This window comes from Myiozetetes cayanensis, unplaced genomic scaffold, assembly GCF_022539395.1.
Source record: "Myiozetetes cayanensis isolate MyiCay16 unplaced genomic scaffold, myiCay2020 scf7, whole genome shotgun sequence".
NCBI lineage: Eukaryota > Metazoa > Chordata > Aves > Passeriformes > Tyrannidae > Myiozetetes > Myiozetetes cayanensis.
This window is the reverse complement of record NW_026087964.1, coordinates 20,007,087-20,030,178: the sequence shown is the minus strand read 5'-3', so window position 1 is coordinate 20,030,178 and position 23,092 is coordinate 20,007,087. Positions and strand designations below refer to the sequence as shown.

At 38.1% G+C, this 23,092-nt stretch overlaps 1 protein-coding gene across 2 annotated transcripts in view; it reads left to right on the top strand.

The window, feature by feature from the left end:
* The first annotated feature begins 260 nt into the window (after window positions 1–260).
* The window catches only part of RFC1 (replication factor C subunit 1), a 34,009-nt gene continuing 11,177 nt past the window's right edge, over window positions 261–23,092 (top strand). Inside the window, exons 1-12 of one of the 2 annotated variants that reach the window (XM_050337770.1) lie at window positions 261–363; window positions 5,500–5,628; window positions 7,294–7,369; window positions 8,336–8,410; window positions 17,702–17,934; window positions 18,640–18,714; window positions 20,354–20,431; window positions 20,774–20,861; window positions 20,957–21,249; window positions 21,443–21,550; window positions 22,082–22,261; window positions 22,568–22,672. In XM_050337770.1, coding sequence (XP_050193727.1) covers window positions 361–363; window positions 5,500–5,628; window positions 7,294–7,369; window positions 8,336–8,410; window positions 17,702–17,934; window positions 18,640–18,714; window positions 20,354–20,431; window positions 20,774–20,861; window positions 20,957–21,249; window positions 21,443–21,550; window positions 22,082–22,261; window positions 22,568–22,672 — 1,443 coding nt within the window. In that variant the 5' untranslated portion in view covers window positions 261–360. Of the gene's footprint in view, window positions 364–5,499; window positions 5,629–7,293; window positions 7,370–8,335; window positions 8,456–17,701; window positions 17,935–18,639; window positions 18,715–20,353; window positions 20,432–20,773; window positions 20,862–20,956; window positions 21,250–21,442; window positions 21,551–22,081; window positions 22,262–22,567; window positions 22,673–23,092 lie in introns of both variants that reach the window. The other variant, XM_050337769.1, reaches the window with a different exon arrangement.

Here is a 23,092-nt window from a genome sequence, read left to right as displayed (position 1 = left end):
CTGCCGGAGGGGACCGAGGCCGGGCCGCTCCCTGCGGGCCGCAGCAGCTCCACGCCCACCATCCTGAGGGAGCCCCCGTTCGCGCCGGGGGGGAGCGGTTGAACCCCCGCCGCGGGCACGAGCCCCGGGGCCCGCACAGAGGACGGGGAGGGGGCAATGCCGAGGGCAGGCGGACAGGGCAGGCCGCGGGCTCCCGCTGGGGGCACGGCCACCGACCGGCCCCCGCCCGGGGCTGCCCCCGCGCCCGCCCCGCCCGTCGCGGCCGTGACGGCAGCGCGGCGCGCCGGGCCGCGGGAGTTGGCGCGAAGGCGGGAGCATGGAGCCGGGAGCGCCCCGCTAGGCGCGGGCACCGCCGCCAGCATGGTGAGGGGCTGCCCGCGGCTGGCCCCGCCGCGGGCTCTGCATGGGCACGGGGCGGCGCGCAGGGCCCGGGCGGCGGCGGCAGCGGGGCCGGGGTGGGGGGCGGCGGCGCGGCCGGCGGGGCCCGGCGCGGGCTGAGCGAGCCCCGCGGGCGGCGGAGCGGCCGCGGCCCCGCGAAGCTAGACCGGCCCGCGGAGCAGAAACCGGCCCGCGGAGCAGAAACCGGCCCCGCGGAGCGCACACCGGCCTGCTCCGCCGCGCTCCGCCGCAGCCCCGCGCCCGCCAGGAACGGCGTGCCATGGAACCCCTGGCCGAGGAAATGCCCCTGCCCGGAGCGGGAAGCGGCTGAGCCTCTCCAGCTCATCGCTCCCGGAGTCGGGTGGGGAGTTAGGCGTGGACCGCGGGCTCGTCCGGGGAAGGAATGCGGACGAGCTAAGCTCTCCAAACGCGGTCTGCAGGAGTGTTAACTCTTCCTTTAATTCCAGCAGGGGCACGCGCGAGGGCGTTTCTGCTGCCGAGCTAGAGGGTTGCGCAGTATTTGCAGAAAAGCAGTTCGAATGGGGAGAAAAGAACTTCAAAGAATGGAAGTAGACAGTTGTTTATAAATAAGGATCCTAGGCTGTAAAGAGTTTGTAAATATAAACATAAACATAAACGTGTTTGTTTGCTTTCCAAAGTGCTGCTCCTTTGAGCAGCCACTATAAGATGGTATCCTTTCTTCATCTCTGGCTCAGATAAGTTTGCTTCTACTCAGATGGAGTAGAACCTCTCTGCACATCTTTTGCTGGCTTAACTACAGATGCCATTCAAAGCCAGTTAGAGTTCAGCTTTGATTTTGGACTCCAAAGAGTTTAAACTTGCTTATAGCTTAAACCTGATGCTCTGCAATGATGGATGATATAGTCTGACTCTTCTACAGTGATGACAGAGGTCTGCCAGCACTGAAACTAGTAATGTGTGATATTTTCGTAGTTTGTTAGGGCTGGCTGATGGCTTTAAATTTATGTATGAGGGCAAATCTGCTTCTCCTGTTTCCCTGCTAACACCTTTTTAGAAAACTAGTAAGAAACTCTTACCAGAAGACTTGCTTCCTCCTTTCCCACCTTTCTGGGACAAAGGCTTTCTCCCTCTGTGTCATCATCTGAATGTTACACATCTTGCAATATCTGGCACTTTCCTAGAAAGGAGGAAGACAACCCTAATTTTGAGGACAGTATGAGTTGCCTCAGCCTGTTCCCTTTTCAGTGCTGAAGCAAAGAGGCTGTACAACCATCACTGCTGCAGCTGCAGAAGTAGAGGTAAAAAGCAGCGATGTTAGTAATGGTGTAGCCTGTTCTGCTTGTGCAGCAGCAGCACCAGTGTATTGCAATTCAGTGTCACACCCTTGCAAACTTTTTTCATGTATTGCCAAATGCATGTAGCCCCTGTCAGCTTGGTTCTGCTGCATCTTCTCAGCTGTGCTGAACTGATGTGTGAAGAGTTACACAATGAACTGATTTGTCTTAGAAGGGATTTAGTTTTTTTCACCAGATTAGTGGCCTGACCCGATTTCCAAGCAGAGAGAGCTATACTGGCACACCTGATGGAATGAGTGGCTGGGAGTAGGGGCTGGTGGAGTTTTCTCTAGCTGAGAGGGACACTTATAGGGCTGGAGCTGTTGTGTACTTAGAACTGTGACACTGGTTGAAAAATGCCATATAGAACCTGTGCTGCAGTTGCCAATATCAGTAAATGTTAATTAAGTATAGTTACCCAAGCAAGTATTACTGGTCTCACTGAAGTGATGCTATAAATTTGATTCCAGTTACAGCAATTGTTCTGGAAGCACCAAATGTCACAGGTGATGTTGGGGTAAAACTTGCACTGAAATAGGCAGACTAAATAAATATGATTCTTTTGATGAAGGCCCTCATGGAGATGCTCTGAATACCTCGAATGAGGTGCATATACTTTCTATTGCAGTCAGTGAGCTAGGTTGGTGAAATTCAGTGCTCTATCTTGTATTTTGAGGTGCAGACTCAATTATATGATGGTATTTTGGAAAATAATATGCCTTAGTGAATACTAGCCTTGTGAAAACGCTGTCTTTGAAGTAACCAGTCTTTGTACCACCTAACAAATAGATTTCAGTTTCTGCTTATGGTATTCTCCTCAGCAAAACAGATACAAATCTTTCAAAAGAAAACTTGCAACCTCATGTGATTAATTACTGTGGTCTCCTGTTATTGCATGAGATAGAGGATTTGAAGTAGTATTCAGAACTGGCATGGACTAGATGGCACAGCCATAACTGAGGTCATACAATTGCTAAAAAGCTCAGCAGGAACCAGCTTTTTAGGCTGTTCAGATGCTGTGCACCAGTTACCCCCTAACTAAGCAAGAGTCATCAGAAAGCCTTAGTTACACCTCCTACCTGAGTGGAACAGCTCAAAACTACATGTCTTGTTGCTGCTGCTGAAGCACACCTGGGGAGACACCAATGTAGCCTTGCCTCTTAAATTTTAGTAGTACGGGCAAGGGGACCATCTGGAACAGCCATCCTGGTGGGTTTCTCCAGGATACAAGGCACACTGCTGCGATTTTTTGGGGGGAGCAATATCCTGGAAGGAGACTTGATGGTTCCTTTGGTAGATGGCTTTTCTCATTTGAATGAGCATAGATAAAAGCTAAACACACACCATATTTCTACCAGGTGATCTCATATATAATGCATGGTATTGGATACCACTGAGAAGGTCAGTCAGAGTATGTTAAATAAAGAAACACAGAAGTGAAGCAAGTGATCCTATCTGGGATCTAAGCCTATATGGTAGATACTTACATTGCTTCGTTTCTGCAGTTAGTTATGCAATGAATTAAATAATTTATCTGGCATCTCTTAATAAATGGCATGAGAAGTCTGTTTCATGATTCTTGGATAAAAGCTTCACTGAAGGGTAACTTCATTGTTGCAGTGTGGCATACTTTTCTCCCAGGCAATTCTGTATTCACTGTCTGTTATGTCAGCAGTGGCTAACAAGGTTCCCTTTTCATCTAAAGAGCAGGATAGCTGAAGATTGGTGAATTTATAACTCTGAAGATTGTGCATAGATGTCAATTTTCCTTTGTAAATTAGGGCTAAATTACTGTGTAGTTTATGAAGTCTGCATTTCATAAACCTTGCATATGTTCATTTTAAAAGAAAAACTGATTTCAGAACTGGAATCCAAAACTCAAGATGAAGATAGAGGAAAAAGAATGATAAATAAATCTTGATAAAAAGCCTCTGTAGAAGCCTACTGATAGGCTTTAGAAATAATTTAAACCAGGCAGGTGGTGCTAAGTTGTGCTAACCAATGTAACTCATATTTCCTGTTACCACTAGTAAAGTGTATAAGCTTGAACTTGAAGCCTCTGATTTTAGGATGTATTCATGTTCCCTCACATAAGAATTTCCAGATAGCACAGGGTTTGGTAGAGGGTATTATTGATCTAAAATTAATTCTCCAAATATTTTAAGCTTTAAAGTAACAACTATTAAAAAAACCAACCAAACAAAAAAACTTTGAAGTCACTTTATTTTGCAAGGTTGTAGTAAGTATTTAAATTACGTTACTACATAAAAGTTCTAATGAGGCTTGGGATTTTTTGGCCTATGTTATTTTAAGCCTAAAAAGAAGTCAGTAATAATAAGTGTAATTGAGTGATCAAGTCCATAAATCTACTTGGAGACTTTTTAAATAGATGCTGTCTTCAAACCTGTTAGGTAAAGGTATCAATGGGCAGAATTTCGGAGTTTATATAGTAATGCATTTATACTGCAGTAGTACATGTAAAATAGTAGTGTTGAAAACCTATGCCTCAAGGCATGAATTCCATAGGTGGAAATGTGTGAAGTCACACTTTAGGAAGAATGCTTTCCAGTCTACCATTGTCTGCTTGCTGAATCTATGTTATTATATGCAGCTATAACATAAAGAACTTAAATTTTTACAGGAAGAAACATTTCTGATTCTAGAAAACTGTTTTAAGATGAGTATACTAAATAAATCTATACATGTCCCATATTTTGTGTTTTCACATTACACACACGTGTGCTTTCAAATTACACATTCCTTTGATTTTAAGCCCTAAATCCAAGCTGCCAGGGAGCTGACTGGTGAGAGAAAAGGAGCTTGAAAGACCCCTTATTATCAATCAGACTTGATACAGATTTCTTAAGAATGTGTTAATTTCCTTGTGGTTACCTGTGAGAATAACAAATTGCCAGATGAACTCCATGATGGGGAATAGCTCTCAGCTGGGTACAATGTAGTTCTGAGGCACATCCTTTACCTTCTCTATATTATTCAGACCATGTGAGGCACTTTCTTTCTCTAAAATGGCTGCTAACCCTGGAGGTAGTGAGATCAACCAGGTACCTCTTTTCTCAGTTTCTTTTTAATAAACCTGAACCACTGGGGTTATTTTCACAGAAGTCAGATTTGGTTTTGTCTATACAATAGTTCTTTTTCTAAGGCTGAAGCTTCAGCTGTTGATTTTACACACTTAGAAAGATTGTTATGGCTCTGTTGTGGTCAGGTACTAAAATACAGTTACAAAATAGAACTTTTGGAACTCTTGGTATTAAATTGTTTCTCTTTTTGAATTTTACCTGATTTTAGCTGACTAATTTTTTAGTGAGATGCAAGTTACTGTCTTAAATTTATGAGAAGGTGGAGAATGCAGTATGTCCCAGTACTTCACTGTCCTTTTACATTGGACACTACTTCATAGCTGTGTTGATCGTTTTAACTGTAGAAGTACTTTGGTCTAGGTTTGTGATAACTAATTGGAGAAAGAAAAGAATTCTAATTAAGTATTTGTCTTAACTCACTTGTATTTCATTGTTAGTGGAAGTTTGTCTTGCAGTGTGTATTTGTGAAGATGACTAACTAGGAAGAAAGAAATTTTTTCATGATTTGAAGATGAGAAAGGTGGTGTGGGTGTCTGAGCAGCTACATTTAAATAGCTGGGCTTTGTTTTCTGAATCATAAACAGAATTTCAGAATCAATATATATTGTAATGGAGCTGCTGAGAGAGTAATTTCAGTGCATTGCTGTTTTGTAGTGTGAAGAGCTATGTATTTAAACACTTATAAATGTTTTCCCTTTTGCTAGGATATCCGGAAATTCTTTGGTGTTGTACCTCCTGGAAAGCGACAACAGTGTGAGACTGTGACAAAGAGTGAAAAAATTAAAAATGGCGAAGGACCCTCAAGTGGGAAGAAAAGGGAAAAGGAGACTAAGGTTAGTTTTGCTTTTCTTATTTATGAAGTGTTTGGTTTCTCTGATACAGGATTGTTTGTGTGTCTAGCACTTAAAGTCATAATGCTTTGTCATAATTTAAAGTCATTAAAGTCATAATTCTTCTCACATACTAAAATAACAGACTATATGTCAGTTGTTTTTATAGGCATGGGAGGAAACTACCACTTAATATTAACTTCTAGCAGTAAAACTTTGTAGGTGGTGAAGAAAATTGCTAATGTAAAAAATTTGGTTTGCAGGCCAAAGGCAGGTAGAAGTTGTTATGATTAGGTGCTAGTGTAGGAACAATCTGATGTATTTGAAGTTATTTTAATTATTGCCCACAGTTCTCTAGGTAGCTCTGCTTACCTAATTTGTGGTTTAATTAAGTTGAAGCTTATGCACAGTAGATGTAGGCATATCACAAAGGATCCCTGCTTCCAAGTGAGGTAAAAGTCTGTGGTGGAGGTGCCTTCTGACCAGTTTTTTTAACCAGGTGTCCTCACACCTGTGGGGAAAATGTTAATATTGTCTGTCTGCATTGGGATCACTTCTGTAAACCTTTCGCAAAGACTAAATTCTTCAAAATAATAGGTTAAAACCAGGCTGGGTTCTGGTGTTGAAGAAAGCAGTGGCTAAAGATAGCTCTAAAATCACTTGCAAATGGAATGATTTCTAATAGGATGGAATGTTTATTGTGAAGCGTAACAGTCTGGAAGTAAGATGTTACTTAAAAATATTCTGACTGTATGTTTTAATTGTTTCAATGTGAAAATAAAGGACCATTAAATGGAGCTGAAAGACATAGCAGTTACCTTCTGTGATCTCTTATTTCTACTGTGCAATTCTCCAGTTATTTAACAGATTTCACATTATGACTTGATGATAAAATTAGTTACTCTAAAAATGCAATTCTAGATAAATAAAAGCATTTACAGCTACATGTGATTACAAAACAAACATATACGTGTGCAGCTTGTGATTCTTCTAAATATCTAAAACTTAGCAACGTTTTAAAAAAAAATTCCTTGAGATAATTCAGTTCTCTCTGGTGCTGCCTGGGGCACGTTTGCCAGCCATGAGCACTGGTGCAATCCCTGCACTGCTCAAGGGGTGAGAGGAGAGCCTGCAGCAACAAGGGCTCTGAGCAGGAAATCAGTGTGGCTTCAAATGTTGTGTGTGCTTTTTTCTTTCTTTCCATTGGGTGTATTGTTCTCTGAGGTTGTGTTGAATTCTAGTGACTACAATGAAACCACATCCAGTGTGGAACCAGAAGTGAAAGCTGCATGCTGTACCAGTAACTTAGTGGCCTGTCTGACCTCTGTTTTGCATGGGACCATTTCTTTTTTTTGGATTAATAGTTGGGAGTGCTCAAAAATCTGTTTTTGATTTACTTTAATTAGCATCAAACTAGAATATTTATTCTAAACATCTGTGGTTTGCTTGGAGCATGTTTAACTTTATTGCTGCAGTTTCTTCCTTATTTCCTCTGCCCTGCACCTTTCCCCCTCCCACCCATGAGTTAGCACAAGACTATTTGTAAATGTAATACTGGAAAACAAGTAATTTGTTAGAATTTGTTTGAAACTCATAAATTTCATTGTGTAGCTGAGTAAAAGCTGGAAGGATCTCTTTATTGATTAACTAATGGACTGTTACTCTTAGGTGAACAATTCACCCAGTGACGATGATTACAAACAAATACGTACGAAAAAGAAGAGGAGAGTAATCTATGATTCAGGTAGTGTTCACAGTTGTTTCTGAATGTTCCTTTGTATCTCTTGCATCAGCATTCAAGGTTGATTAGGTAAATGGTGCATCTGAAAGTTTTTGTGGGTTTTTTTTATTATTATTGAATAGATGCAGTTAAAAACATTTTTCACAGTAAATGTTGATGGATAAATATGTTTGATAAATGGGAGTGCAGTGTGTGTCATGCATGTAATATACAATGCAAAATAACTTTTAACAAAATACCTGTTAAAAAAAACCAAAAAACAAAATCCAACCCACACACACAAAAAAAGACCCCAAAAAAGAAATTCAGATAGTAAATTTTATCAAAACTTTGTAACTTTTTTATTGTTATGAAATTGTATATACATTTTAGAGAGTTTTAGGTTTTCTGTTAGGGATAAATAACATCCCACACTGGGTACAGGAGGCTGATCATACTCTATAATTTTACATTTCTGTGTGTTGTATGAATATAATATAGAAGATTGTTTTAAAAGCAAACTTGGATGTCTTTCTCTGTTAAAAAAATCTGGTAAATATTTATTTCCTAGTTACAAATTTGCAGTTTCATGGAACACACCAGCATAATATAGTATTTTTGTGGGTTTGGATTTTTTTTTATGTGTGTTTGTGTTGTTTTTTTTTTTTAAGTAAACTGCTGTGGTACTCAACTGTTGCATTCCTTTTCAGAGAGGTCTTTATACAGGCATAGCTGTTCTTGGAATATGTAACAAAATATTTCTTGTTACATAAACAAAAAACACTGTCAAGACTGAGTTCTGACCAAATTTTCATTGTCATTTATATGATGGATGAAAAATGAAGCTGTGCTCTCACTTATGGCAGGAATATGGAATCTTTCTCACTCAGCTGAATACATGTGAACACATGTTCACTGTTATGTGATCTATTACTTAAAACCTGTGTGTGTGTGGAGGAAATCTACATTTATGTTCTGGTCAAAATACAGATTCAGAAGAGGAGGTGCAGTCAGTGAAAAAATCCAAGAAGACACCTGAGAAAAAAGCAGCTACTTCAAAACCTGGTAAAGTTCTGAAGCGGGATCCTGTTGTTTATATTTCAGAGACAGGTAATAGAAGAAATGTATCATTATGTGTTCAGCTGTAGTGGGGTGGATTATGTTACAGGTGGGATGGATTATTTGGCTGATGTACTCTTAAATTTAATTATAAAACCTAATACGGAGGAAGACAAATTATGTTCTCCCTAAACAACCTAACCATAAGCACTTCCAAGGTTTAACCTCAAGTACTGTAAAGTCAGGCACAAGGCAAAACTGAGGTGATGTTGGATAGTGGCTTAAGTTGATTTAATTAGGCATATAATTTAATGAGGTAGTGCTTCTTTGCTTAAGAAAATTCCACAGATTTAGGGAAAGAAGGAAGAATTTTTAATGCAGTTAAACTCACTAGCACACCGTAAACAGGTTTGAAAACGTGGATTTTTATTTTACTTGGTATATGACTTTCCATGTCTTTAATCTCTGCCTGCTATGTTGGTGACTGCAACAGTTGTTGGGTTTTGTGTTTTACTTATCAACTTATGTAAGGTTTTGTGTTTACTTATCATTTTGTCAGTTGTTGCAGTGGTTGGATGTGCATCCTGCGTGTAGTCAGAATTCAGCTGAAGCTATAATTATCAGGTTTCTGTATTTGTCTCCTGGAGTAGTGTTCTTTACTAGCCACAGGATGGCCTGAAGAAACTGTGATAAAGTGAACAGACTTGTATCCAAATCTGTTTTGATGAAATGTGTTTTTTGAGTGATAGAATTCCAGTAGTCCTTCTGTGATATCCCTCTTTGAGTATTATTGTACTTTATTTGGAAGAGTAGGCCCTGTACCTGGATGTAAGATATACCTGGCCCTATACCTGTTTTTTGTAAGCATGTTGCTGAACATCAGCATGGCCTCCCTATAATCATACCATATATTTTTTTAAATGGAAAGGGATTGTTTATTGCAGTTTTGCATTAGAAGTCTGGCTCTGCTGGGCTTTTTCTACACTTTGTTCCTCCTTGGGCTCTCTTCAGAATCACTGTCTCTAATGTGTATTATCCTTATTTTACTTGTCCTAGATATTTGACCTGGCATTTAGCTGTACTGTGTCATGTATTCAGATGAACTCAGTTTTCCAAAGTAACCTGAACGTGTTTTTTAGCTTATTTATCCTTTTACTCAAAACTTTATTTCCTTTGAGAGTTTGGCCAACAATTCTTTCCTAATTGAAAGGATCTTTAAAAGCGTTGATCCCAGAGGTAAATGGTCAGATTCCTCAGGAATAAAGAGTACATATTTAGGTTTATTATGCAATTCAAAGTTGTGTAATCAAGTCTTTCTGCATAGGGATACCATGGGAACACTAGTCAAGGTTATTAGTGAAATCCCTGAAAACCATGGGCTCAAGGTTACTCTTATCAAAAGAGTGTTAAGTACACACAGGGTTGACTTCATAGTGTATTTTAAAACAATGCCTTTATGACCTTGAGACTTAATGTTTTAATTTTGTTTATATTTCATCTGTGTAAATTGTTTCTTCAGCTTAATGGAGCTGTCAAGCTGAGTGTGTTTAAGTGGTATTGATACAGCTAGTGTTTGAGATAAATATACTGTAGAAGAAGAAGAATATAGAAATATAGACAGAAAAGATCCTAATGAAATTTGTAGGGATTTGTTCTTATTTTTACTGTTATGCAACTGAAAACTTATATCAAGAATGTGCTGCTTGGACTTAAATTAAATGTCAGAATCTCATTCTCAGGGGGCTCTGTCCGTGGCAGTGTGTTTGAAAGAACCTTTTAGCATCAAGTAGACAGTAGAAGTTTGGTAGCTAATTGCTTCAACCTACTTTTCAGTTTAATTTCAAACTTTCTTCCTGTTCTTGCTTGAATTACTTTCAGCTCTTTTGTGTAACTGTGTGGGATACAGTTTTCTTGAAAAGTGTTGGGAAAGTAACTGTTTGGTTTGTATAAGAATGGACTGATTGGGATTCTTGCATTGTTTTGTTTCTTATTAGCTTGTGAACAAGCTGATTTTTTTTCAAGGCAAAAGAACAAAGCAAGAATTGTTGCTCTTTGTAATTCTAGAATAACTACTTTTGTTTTTATTAGAACAAATTTAATCTAAATAAGTATTTAGTTTAATGCTGGCCAAAGGTAAAAGGAAGTTATTCTATCAGGTAAGACGGGGAATAAAAAAAGAACCTTCTTTTGCTGATAGTAGAGTCATAAGGGGTTGGGAAAAATCCAAGTGTTCATTGTAATTGTCAAAGTAACACTCTGACTGTTTAAAGAAGTATGGAACCTTGAGCTTTGTTTGTAGAAGATGACCTACTATTGTGATTTGTTGAACCTCACCTGGTTTCATCACAGGTGGTTATTTGGCAGGAATTGTGACCTCGCTTGTAGTGAACACTTAATCTTTCATATACATCATGTAATTATGTATACGTAGCAATGGCCTTGATTGCTTGAATATTGGAAAATAAACTTTTTTAAAACAAGAAAAACCTTGTTCTAGTGGTAGACTGAGTTATTCATAAAGGTAGAAAAACTGAAGTCGTAGGAACTGAGGAGGTCTGTAGGTTACTGGAAAACTGTTAGTTGAGAGCTTAGAGGAGGGGATAAAAGAATAGCTTGCGAATGTTCTTGCTGAATATGTACTCTTTAATGTAGAGAATATTGGGATGGGGAAACAAACAAACCAACCAAGCCCCAAAAACTCAGAAAAAAGAAACTATTAGTGAAGTGCTAGTACTGCTGGGCAAAATAAAAAATAGTCCCCACATCCAAATGCTGGTTCAAATGAGCTCCAGGTTGTCAGTGAATAAGCGTGTCTTAACTGAAAGGTTTTGTGGGGGAATAAAATATCCCTGGCACTCCTGGGGCAATACTTGCGTTGTACATACTTATGGAAAATGCATGAAGAGAATAAATAGTACTCTCTATACTAGCTTTTCTCAAAAGTGTTTAATGACAGGTAGTTGAGAAAGCGTAGTTGAACCTTAAGGAAGTTTGATTTGAAATGTACTTTAGGAATGAGTAGGTTCTGACAGTAATCCTTGGAAGAAGCAGGGAGTAGTGTTGCAGAGGACAGTGTGAAAGGTCTTTAGGAGTGAGCCCTATTAAAATTAATTCAGTTAAGTTTGGGAATACCCACAGTTCAACATAAGGGTCATATAATGGTAAATGCGCTGTTTGAAGTGGTGAGAGGAATGTTGTATAAGTATAGTAGATGTATGATATTCACCTGAATAGTTGAGTAAATATAAACCAGAGGTGTGGTTGACGTAAAATACAGTCTTATTCTTTAAGAAGTGGTCTTTTTTTCCCCCTGTCTCTGTGCAAACTAGAATAACAGCAATGTTGACAAATAAATGTGGTAATTTTGACTAAAAAAGTTATCAGAAGACAGAGTGATTACTTTAGAATGACTTGTCAGCCTGTATCTCAAACATGGCAGAACATGAAATAAATTCATTTCAGTTTCATCTCTGTAGCAGCTCTTCAGGCTGTAGCTCTAGATGTTGCTGCTTTCCTCTGCCTTTTCCTATTCTCCTTGCTGGAAATATTTTTTTTCTCCCTTTTGAGATATTCTTATTGAGCTGCTAGAGTAACTAGTCTTGACGTAGTTATTCTGCTGGATTAGTTTAAAATGTAAAAGAGGATTTATGTGTTTGGATTTTTTTTCTACACTGGTTGATTTTGTTTGAAACGCAGCATTGTGTCCTGCTTGGCTCAGTAACTTGAGCTGCCTGAGCTGAAGCTGGAAAAAAGGAGCACATTTATACTTGCCTGAGTTGCTTTAAGTTAATTTTTTTCCTGTTTTGTAATTATTCATTGGGCATTACTGAATGTTCCTGTCATGCAGGTAACTTCAGGCAACTAAACCAGAATATGAAATTTCATTGCGTGGGGGGGATTCAGATCTGCTTCTGTGAGTTGATAAAGCTGCTATTATAGAAAAGTGACCAGCTCAAGTGAATGGAACTCCCAATTATAAACTGGAACAAGTTAATGGACTAATAATTTCTAGTTTCTTGCCGAGGTAACACACACAGCCGTTTCTATGGCAAGTGCAAGTATTTCGTTTGGAAGGAGTTGCTATAATTGATGGCTTTTCAGATTAACGTTACTTACTGTGGTTTAAATATATTCAGCCTTCTCATTTTAGTGCTCTCAAAACTAAGTATACAGACTTGACTAAGAATTTAATTTGGTGTAAACTGAACAAAGGGTATCAAAGTTCATGCAGTTTGGCATTCAAGTGTATAATTATAGTTTGACATGTCAGTTACTTCATTTCAGTCTTGTATCCCTAAATCTTTCCCCTTCAAAGTGAAAAATGGGGCAGAGGCAATGTTTTGAAGTTACCTTTGATAATTGAAAAATCCAAATGTAAATTCATTTCAGGGGAGTAAAGCTGAAATGATTCAGATAAGTTTTATATTTTTATAACAGCACAGAACCTTGACTTGTCAATATAGGCCCAGTGCTAACAGGTGTGGTTTAAAGTGCATGTTTGTAGTACATCTAAAATCAATCAGCTTTTTGAGAAATAGCATGAAAAATCTAAAATGAAATAATGACACAATCTAAATTTTTAAATATAGGTTGCAACTACTGGTTTTGTTGAAAGAAGAAGGAAGAGAGGAAAAAATGCTCTTTGCTAGTCACAAATAGCATCTGGTTTTTGGAAAGAGTTACAGGGACTGAGTTTAAATAGATTTGCTGACTTTTTTGAGAAGTGTTGGTTATCTTAAGGATAGTCTTCTTAAAGACTTTAAGCAAAAGATAAGTACAGAATTCAGTCCTTCCCAGTGCTGGGACTCTTGAGTACTGACCAATGCATATTTAAAGTAATTTAAACCTGAGTCCATAACTACAGACAAACAGTATTTTCCTTGGACAGCAATACCTATTGCTGTAGGTTGCAAGTCCCGTAGGTCAGGAACTGTTTAAATACTTGTGCAGATGTGGTGCCATTGAAACTGAAGAATGCCCAGAATATTGACGTTTTATTCAAGTAATGTAGATTTAATGACTTTTGGATAGGATATAGTCATTTACCTCCACGTAGAAATCCTTATGTACTAGTCTACAAATGCTGATTCAACATCCATTTATCATAATAAATACAAATTATTTGTTAGCTGTAGATGCCCTGCCTAAATTTGGAGTTGGGTTTACAACATCATAGTAAGAGGGTGTTTCTGCCTTAAAAATTTTGTGTCCTAAACAGAATAGGAACCAGGGAATTATATTCTCTAATGATGAGGAACTCAACAGTACAGAAATAATAAGTGAAGATTAATAAAATACATTGTTCTGAAGGCCCTCTGAGGATCTGTCCTGTGCTGCTTATTGTCATTGTCCCTACCTGCAACAGATTGCTCCCTTTTTAGATTGGTTGAGGTCATTCCTGAAACCAAGCCTTTTAAAAGAATCTGAATTTAAACAAAGTTTAAAAAAGCTTAAGTAATTTTGATAGAGATCAATTAGGGAGCAACCACAGATGCTGCTCAGTAATTAGCAGATGAACCTCTTTTGAGAAAGGGTGAGCATAGGAAAGACGAATAACAAACAGTTACAGGTGAGCTGCTGCATTGGCTTATTAACCTAATTGTGCTACTGCTGGAACAGTATGTAAAATGAAAGCCAGGTGTGCTTTAACGTCATGGAATAACTCTTAAAAACCCAGGATTTAACAGTTGTTGTTTGTTGCTAGGGAAGCTTGTCCTTGTCCATTGTCTGGCCTAATTGGTCCTCGCTTTGTGTGTAGTGTTTGCATCCAGAGTAATTTAAAGCAATCTCCTGGTTGTCACTGCCTGTGTGTTCCATTAATCACATGATTAGCTTTCTCCATTACATATGCCTAATTTCCAGAAACCTCAACTAGAATATGTTGCTTTGACTTGTGTTTGTAATTCAGAGCTAATCCTGAAAAAAACCAAACGTATGTTCAGGATGCTTTTTCATTGTATAGCACACAAAAAAATGCATTGATGCAAACAGGAAATACTGTTCTCTGAATATTTTGTTCTGCTATGCAAAGATTTTACAACAGAAAAGTCATCTAATTGATGATGAAATTGATTCCTGTTTCTTGCTTTGTGAAGTCCATGCTCCTATTTAAGAATGTCTCAGCTGTTCACCTAGCAGTTGGTATAAGCATGCAATTAATTTACAATTTTTGTAAGCTAAAATCTGAACTGTCACTTTTATTTTCCCAGAAATTATTGGCTTGCTTGTATGAATGAGAGTGCCTCCTTTTCCTTTTACAGGTCATGTGTTGAGAAACACTGACCTGAACATCTCAGCAGCAATACCGGGACTCTCTTGGTATTTTCAAAGTTGTAAATGAAGTTGCCTTCACGCTTGTAAGTGTGCAACTTTGCTGTCCACTCCTGTGGCAGTAGGCACATGTGAGCAGTTTGTTTCAAGGAAAAAGTGTTAAGGTTTTACTGAAAAAAATTGCTATTCTTCAATACTTGAAATAAGAGGAGTGGGGGAAGTGCTTGGAGATCGGGTGAATTTGTGATGTACTTACAAATTTTGTGAACCTGGGATGAAACCATAGCCTGAGAATCTGTCCCCTAAAGCATCATTTGAAACCCACTTAATAGAATCAGGGCAGTTTTGTTTCCTAATAACCACTTCTGTGTTCTCATTCTCCCTTTTCTTTACTTACATTTATAGTTGACAGTTCATGAGTGCTCTGAGTCTCTTGTCCTTATTCAGCCACTGCTTCCAGTCAGTGAATGAACCTAATCCTGCCATTTCTAGGAAAGACATAATTAAAGCAAAGCTCTAATTATTGATAATGTGTATTGTATACTGGCTTCATAAATTGCTCGAGTCCATATACTTTTTTGATTAAAGTCTAATTGTATTTACTCTACTTCTTTGTACTTGAGAGAAAGCAATATCCTGTTGGGCTTTGTTGTTCTTTAAATGGTTACAAGTGAATAATGAAAAAAAATCAATATTGCATACAGGTCTTCTGATAACGGTAATGGTGAGGAAAGACTCTTCTAGCATAGAGCAGTCTTTTGCTTAAGAAAATCTGAGAGCAGGGGGGCAGAATAGGATTTGTGTTGTCTTTTCAAGACAAATAAATGTAATTACATCTACATTAACTGCTGATTTCTAGTAACAGGTACATTTTGCTACTACAAATGTGTTTTTCTGTTAAACTGAAAAATTTGGAAGAAGCAAAGATATTTCTGAAATTAAATTTGAGATAAACAATCTCCTGTTCAGACTTCAAACTATTATAAATTAGGAGCCTAAAGTGTCTAGTGTCCAAATCTTCTTGATATGTCATAGTTTTGTTAAGTTGAGCTAAATGACAGTAAGAGATTTACTGCTGCATAGGGAAAACAAATTTTCTGGAGAACAGTGAAGCTTTTAACTTTGTGGTAAAACTCGCTGCTGTCAGCCTAGAGCCTGGGTTTGAATTTTCTCTTCCATATATTGCATTGTGAATTGAATTGACCAAGATGCCACTTTCTCATAGATAAATTTTTATCTTTAGGCATTCTTGATTTAACTGCTGAATCATTTTCCTGCCTTAAAGATGCATCTTTGTTTTATTTTTCTTACTGAATTTCCTCTCGCAGGAATAGTCAGGATCCTCCTTTGTACTTATTATGTTCTGCCTAGTCAGTGTTCAGTAGCAGGAAGTTCCAACTGATGCCTAAAACACTGTTGTTACTACCATCTGTTGAGAACAGATGAAACAAAAAATAATTGTTTCCCTCCATCTCTGACTAGTATACAACAAAAATAATAACTGGCAGACATATGGCATCACCTAAACTTAGGGAAGTGGTAAGAAAACAAATTTTTGTATAAAAAGAGATATAGGGATTTAAATTATGGATGGCTGGAAAATGAACATGTTTTTGTGATAATGCTGTCAATTGAAGTTCAGTTCTAAAACAGGTGTTTAGAACAATCTGTGTTTATGATATGCTGAGGGGACTGTCTAAAACATCTCTATTTTGAGAAAAGCAAAACTAAACTTCAGTTAGGGGCATGCAAATGAGACTGCCTGTGTTTCTGTTCCTCTCAGGTCTTTGCTCTGCTTTATTGCAGTCTGATGTTCATTTTGGGGGTTTTCTCGCCGTTTACTTGCACACTTTGAGTTGGTAGAAGAATTCACGAAGATGGTGCTTTTATCACTAATCAAGAAGTCTGACCAGTGATGTTTCTCTGTTGTGCTGTAGTATTAGTCTGGTCGTGTGGCAGTGATATCTGTAGGGTTTTGTATGCTTCAGTGACAGGGTTTCATTTGTCTAACTGTCAGTAAGGCTTCGTGACACAAAACTCTCTGAAGTCCTTGGTAATCTTTTTTGGTTGATTGATTGTCTGGGTGAAGAGTTTGGGTGCAGAATGAATATATGGCCATCAAACCCTCTTTCTCTTTTTTATTGCTGGGAAAACCATGTCCTGGTTATTATAGTAAAGTCCTAAAAGGAAAGATTGAGGCTTTTGTTTAGTGCTCTGTGGGCTAATTCTTAATGAGACTGCATGTGCCGCTTTTGCGTCCTGCTTTCTAATTGAAAAATGTATTTTGTTTTCCTGGCCTCTTGTCTGATTTCCATGTTCTGTGAAATGGCTGCATTTCTTTGAGATGGCTTTGACTGTACTGGAAAGAGAGGGTGTTTAAGTGCAGCTGTAAAGACTATAGAACAGCTCATAAAATCTCTGACTAAAAGGGAAAAAAAATGGTGTTGAAGTGTTTCTGCTAAAACATTCATAGGCTATGAGCAGTGCTTTAAAAATAACTAGTAAGCTTATCCAAGAAACTATTTTTTTGGTAAATAAAACCTTCTGATATTTCCCTGTGGTTTATAATGTAAGATTGAAAGATTCTTAAGAATATTTACACATCTACAAAGCTTATGTTAGCTGCTTTGTTGATGAATACTATAAAGTAATAAAATAAATGTATCTTTGTACTTCACATAAAATGTGAAGGAAGAGTTGTGCTGTTCAATTTGACATTGCATTAATTAAGGAGAGAGTTCAAACTTCAGTGACCCAGATCTTCTGCTAATTGTTTTCCCCATTTAAGAAAGGAAGGCATTCTTTGTGAACCTCTCTAAATGAGAGATAATGTCATGTTTCTTTATTTCAGTACTGAATCTATTCAGACTTGAGTCAGCTATTAAAGATCATAACTGCTATGTGTTATGCAGCTCAGCCTTTTCTTTCAAATAACTTCTAAACACCTGTAGCATTTTTTTTTTAGGATTCCATTATTAGAATTTAAGTACCTTGTATCAGAAGTAATAGAATACTCTTCATGTTTAGATGAAGAAGATGACTTTGTCAATAAAAGAATTTCCCTGAAGCCGAAGGAGAATGGGACATCAGCGATCGGTTGTCCAGGAACAAATTCCGTGAAAAAGGAAGATGTAAAACCACAAGCTAAAAGCAAACCACTCCCTCCAGTGAAACAGACTCCCACCTCTGCACTTGATTACTTTGGGATAAGTAGTGTCCAGCGGTCAGAAAAGAAATTGGTATCCAGTAAAAGGAAAGAAGTGAGTACCGATGATGTTCCTTTAGGCTGCTCACGTGTCTGACGGCAGATCAAAGTGGCTTATTTAATGCCTGCAAGGAAGTACTTAACTGCCTGTCCTACTTAATTTTACTTTTTAATGATCACTGGAGTGGAAGTTCAGTTCTGATGATATGTGTGTGCATATCAAGGTCTCAAATACAGGCTTAGAGTAGCATTTTCATGTTTCATAAGATAGCATAAAGTCAAAAGTAGTATTTTCTCTGCTGCTTCTTCTCAAGTGACTTTTCTTGAAATTAAGTACTTTTCTGAGATTAGCTTATATTTGAGGGTGGAGAGGAAGGTGAGAGAGGAAGGAGGTTATTTTCCCAAGCTTTATGGCACATACACTCATGGAATAACAAAGCACCAAGTAAACTATGGAGGAAATTAAAAATTCACTGATATCTTTCAAGTGGGGCCAACTGTGATAGCTTCAGAGACATTCAGTGTTGTTTGAAGAAAGAAGATATTTATATTACAGCATGGTTTTGCTTTGAATAATAAAATCCCTTGAAAATAGCCTTGTTTAATAGAGTTTAGGTTAGAGAGCCAGAAATGAAATGTTGCATGTTGCATTCCTAGTCCTTTTCTAGAAGTATACAGAATAAATCAGTACACATTGAATTATTATAATTGACACAGTAATGGGGGAACTGAACAGTTGGTCTTTTTTTCTTAAATGTAGCCTTCACAAAGCAGAGACAGCACACTGGATGATGAGGCCATTGCTAGGCAACTGCAGCTTGAAGAAGATTCAGAGGTAAAAGCTCTATAAATTTACTTCTCTATGTTAAATTTACTGCTGTATGTCAAGAGCACTTTGTTTAACTTTAAAATTGTTTTTCCATAAGAAAATAATGATGGACTTTCCAGATATGCTGTAAATAAGTGTAATAAAATTCATCTGTGTACTTAACTTTTGCACATATGTGCAAACATAGTCACACAGTTATTTTTATGGGCACTATTTCGGTTATATAAATAGAACATGTCACTTAATCTATTTTCTCTCTCTCCAGACTTTCTCTGCCTGTGCAGTTGATGTACCTATCATAATCTTGCTTTTCACACAGAATTCACTTTTTGCTTCCTCAGTGGAAGTGTTTTGATGGTGTTTTGGTTTCTTCATTCCTTGGAGTGAAAAATTAAAAGCCATGGCCATCCATAATTTGTTTCACTTGTCTTCAACATTTTCTTACAGATGAGAAAAATGTGAATGGCCCAGGAAAAACAAGATGTAGTCTTTCATTTGAACTCATTTTATCTGTAACACTCACCGTGTCTGTATGTGTCATCACTGTACTTTGTATCAGGTGTATCTGCCTCAGCCTAGTTCAGTAGTCTCTGCACTTTCCCTTTCTCATCATACACAGGGAAGGTAGATGCATTTCAATGCTGTGGGCACATAAAAATGATGCCTGTGGCATGTTGTTTTTATAAAGCCATCTAATGGAATCTTAGAGCATGTCATTTGGACTTCAGGACAATTCTGAAGGTATTTTTGGTTTGGTTTTTTTTTGGTTTTTTTTTTTTGTTTTATTGTTAAAACAGTGGTCAATATTTATTGACAATAATATACACTACTTAAGAATAGAAAAGGTTTTCTTACCCAAGGCACCATACTGGGTAGGAAAGGTCACTGTATGATCAGTTATCACTGTAGATGTAATTTTTATTTTGTTAGGTAGAATAAAAATGGAAACCAAACTGGCTTTGCTTTTTTACAGTTATAAATAACTTCCACAGATTCCATGTGCACTAGTTGTTCTTACTGGTTTTTCTGTCAAAGAAAATCAGTGTGAATGGAAATTATAAAAAGTTAAAGTATATTTGCTTCCCTGCAGCAAATAGAACTGACAACAAGAGCAGGGGTAAGGGTAGTAGTTAAATTCTCCAGAAGTGCCAGAATTATTTTTATATATATTTCAGTAAACAAGAATAAAATATTTGTTCTGAAGACAATGTAATTTTTAACAGGCATCTTTCCTACCTGTGTTTTGGGACTGCTTTTGGAAATTTTCTAAAGCCAGCAGGTTACATCTTGGTGCAGGCTGGTTGTTCTGAGATGCTACCTTCCAGTTTTGGTTGTATATTAAAAGGAAAGGGTACACAGCGATAAAATACATGAAAGAACAGAAAACCTTTCTGAAAACAGCTTATACAGGCATGTTAACGTTTCTAGTGCAACAAATCCAAGCTCAATTTTTCTCACTAGACTTCACTGCTCTCTCTTTTGGGGAGAAACAAGTAATTCTTCAGTGCCAATTTCAGAAATGTACTTGCCTCTGGCAGGACACCCTTTTTCCAGCTATGTGCTCCCACAGCATTTTTAAAAAATATAGTAGAATTAGAACTTGTTATACATGACCCTAAAAATCTTTTTCTTTTTGTCTTTTCAGCTGGAGAGACAGCTGCACGAAGATGAAGAATTTGCTAGAACTTTGGCCATGTTGGATGAAACACCGCAGAAGAAAAAGGTTGAACTGTTTTTAAACTTCAGCTTTTAGAAATTGCGTTGCCGGGAGTGTTCTTATTTAGGCACCTTTCTTTTAAGACTTCCATAGAATTGAAATAAAAACGGCAAGAAAGTGTTTTCATGAAAATAGCATACTCACTTTTTATACCTGTTTCCTGGATTTTCCTCACTCAGTAAGTTGTGTCCTGCCTAATCAGACAGCAGGCACAGTACGTGTGTGTGCTAAATGTCTCTGTTGGAAGGGTATTTTAAATTCTAGTTACAGCTGAGTGAAGTGTGTTGCTGTGTCCCAGTGGTAGTTTGGGACATGTATCTCTGACTTGGGCATTGTGTTTTTATCTAGGCTCGGAAAGATGCAGGAGGAGAGCAAACAGGATTGAGCATCAGTAGCAGTCCTAACGTGCCAGCAGGATATAAGCAGTCGGAAAGAGGTAGGACACAGAATATGACAAACATTGCACTAATTTATAATATTCGTGAAATACATTTTTATATATGAGCTCTTCTCCCTCTGCCTCCTTTCAAGTGAAAGCAACAGATTCAACAGGTGAAGCAAAGAATTACACTGCGAAGCCACAAACTAAATCTGAACAGTTTAATTTATCCCTGCAATCATCTGACGATAAAACAGCAAGAGCGTTGGCAGATAAGACCTTGCCTTTGAAACCTGTCTCTAGGCTCGTGTCTCTGAAACAAAAAGAAGAGGTTGCTGAAAAGGAAAGAGGTACTCAAAATTTAGTATCAAAAGAAAAAACTGCTTCAGGGAAAGAAGAGAAGACAACACCAAAGAAGGAAAAAATTTCTCCCAAGAAGAGTGAGGTAGGAGCTGTCAAAATTAATTTAGTTGTCCTGGTGGAGTTTGCAGAGCAAGCTTCAGTATTGCATGTAAATAGACTAAAAACAAGTGTTAAAACTTGTTTTTCGTTTGGTGCATAAAAATGTCTTAACCTCTGCTTGAGTTTATTTTGCTGGTTTTATATATCTGTGTTAATTTATTTTCTCTCCTGCACAGTCCGTAAGTCCTGAGGACTCTGAAAAGAAGCGAATCAATTACCAAGCGTACCGAAGCTTCCTTAATCGTGAGGGTCCAAAAGCACTGGGGTCCAAAGAGATACCTCAGGTAAGTTTGGCTGTGGCAGGATTCTGTAGGCAGAGGTGGAGTGCATCGTAGACTTAACTGATTTAAGTGGTCTAGCAAGTATCAACTGAACTGTTAAAAACTGGTATTTTTTTTCCAATAGGAAGCATGGATTGTAAAAAGCTACATTGTAATGCAAAGCAGTGACTAACTGTAAGGAGGGATACTGAGAAATTATATTCATAACTTTGTGTAGGAAGTCGTGATGATCAAAAATAGTTAACTGGTCCTAAAGTTGAAGATTGCTGTCACTCATTTGACTGCCATGCTCTGCTTGAAGCACAGAGTGCTATGAGTATGATTGGTCAGATAAACAAGGTGTGAAGTTTTGTTGGTAGCTATTCCTGTTAAGGGCATTTGAATGTTTAGAGCTATTACCTAGCTAGGTATGATAGTCTTATTTTTAAAGTTTCATAGGGAACTTGACATGGAGGGTTAAAAAGCTAATGATGAAGAGCTATTTGGTGGAATTGCATTGGGTAATGGCATTTTCTGCAATGCTCTGCTTCTCAGGGAGCTGAAAACTGCTTGGAAGGCCTGACATTCGTAATTACGGGTGTTCTGGAGTGTATTGAAAGAGATGAGGCCAAGTCTTTGATTGAACGTTACGGAGGAAAAGTAACTGGCAATGTCAGCAAAAAGACAAACTACCTGGTGATGGGGCGAGACTGTGGCCAGGCAAAACGTGAAAAGGTGAGTGCTGCTGTGCCTGAACGGAGTCAGAGTGAAGCTGAATTGTTCCTGTCCTTACTGCTGATTTTCAGTATCCCTGCCAAGAGGAAGCAGTACTACTGATGCAGTGATCTTTAAAAGGAAAAGAGTGCCCAACATCCTATGGCTTTGTTTTGTTTGTATTTATATGTACACACACACACAAATATATACAGAAATATAAAATTGTTGTTGTGTTCCTAAACATAGTTTTTACTGGAAAACACTTTGAAATGAATAATGCAACTCCTAACTTGACTTTACATTTAATTCTTTCTTTTGCTCCAGGCATCAGCTTTGGGTACAAAAGTTATTGATGAGGATGGCCTGTTTGATCTGATTCGAACTATGCCAGGCAAAAAGTCCAAATATGAACTGGCAGCTGAAACAGAGGTTTGTTTATTATAAACTTAGGGGGTTGGTATTTTTTTTGCTTTGGTTTGGTTTTAATTGAAAGGAGTTTTGGTCTTCTGTTCCAGTAACAGTAACACCACTATAATCAGTTTGATCTTCTAGGTTAAAGTATTGAAAGTGAAAAATTTATGTTTGTTTAAGACTTCTACTTGGAACAAGAGGTTATTTTCCCACCTTGTATATTTAGACTCGGACATTATTCTGTATTTTGGGTATCTGACAGAAGGGGTAATTGCATCTCCTTTGATGGTCTCAGTTTTAAATTTGGAATATTTGTTTTCTTCTTTGAAACAAATAATTGTGACTGATACTGTGTGGTTACCCAGACAGGCCCAATATAAAATCGTATTGTAAACATGGGGCAACTACATGGAAACTGTACGTATGTGTCTTTATGTG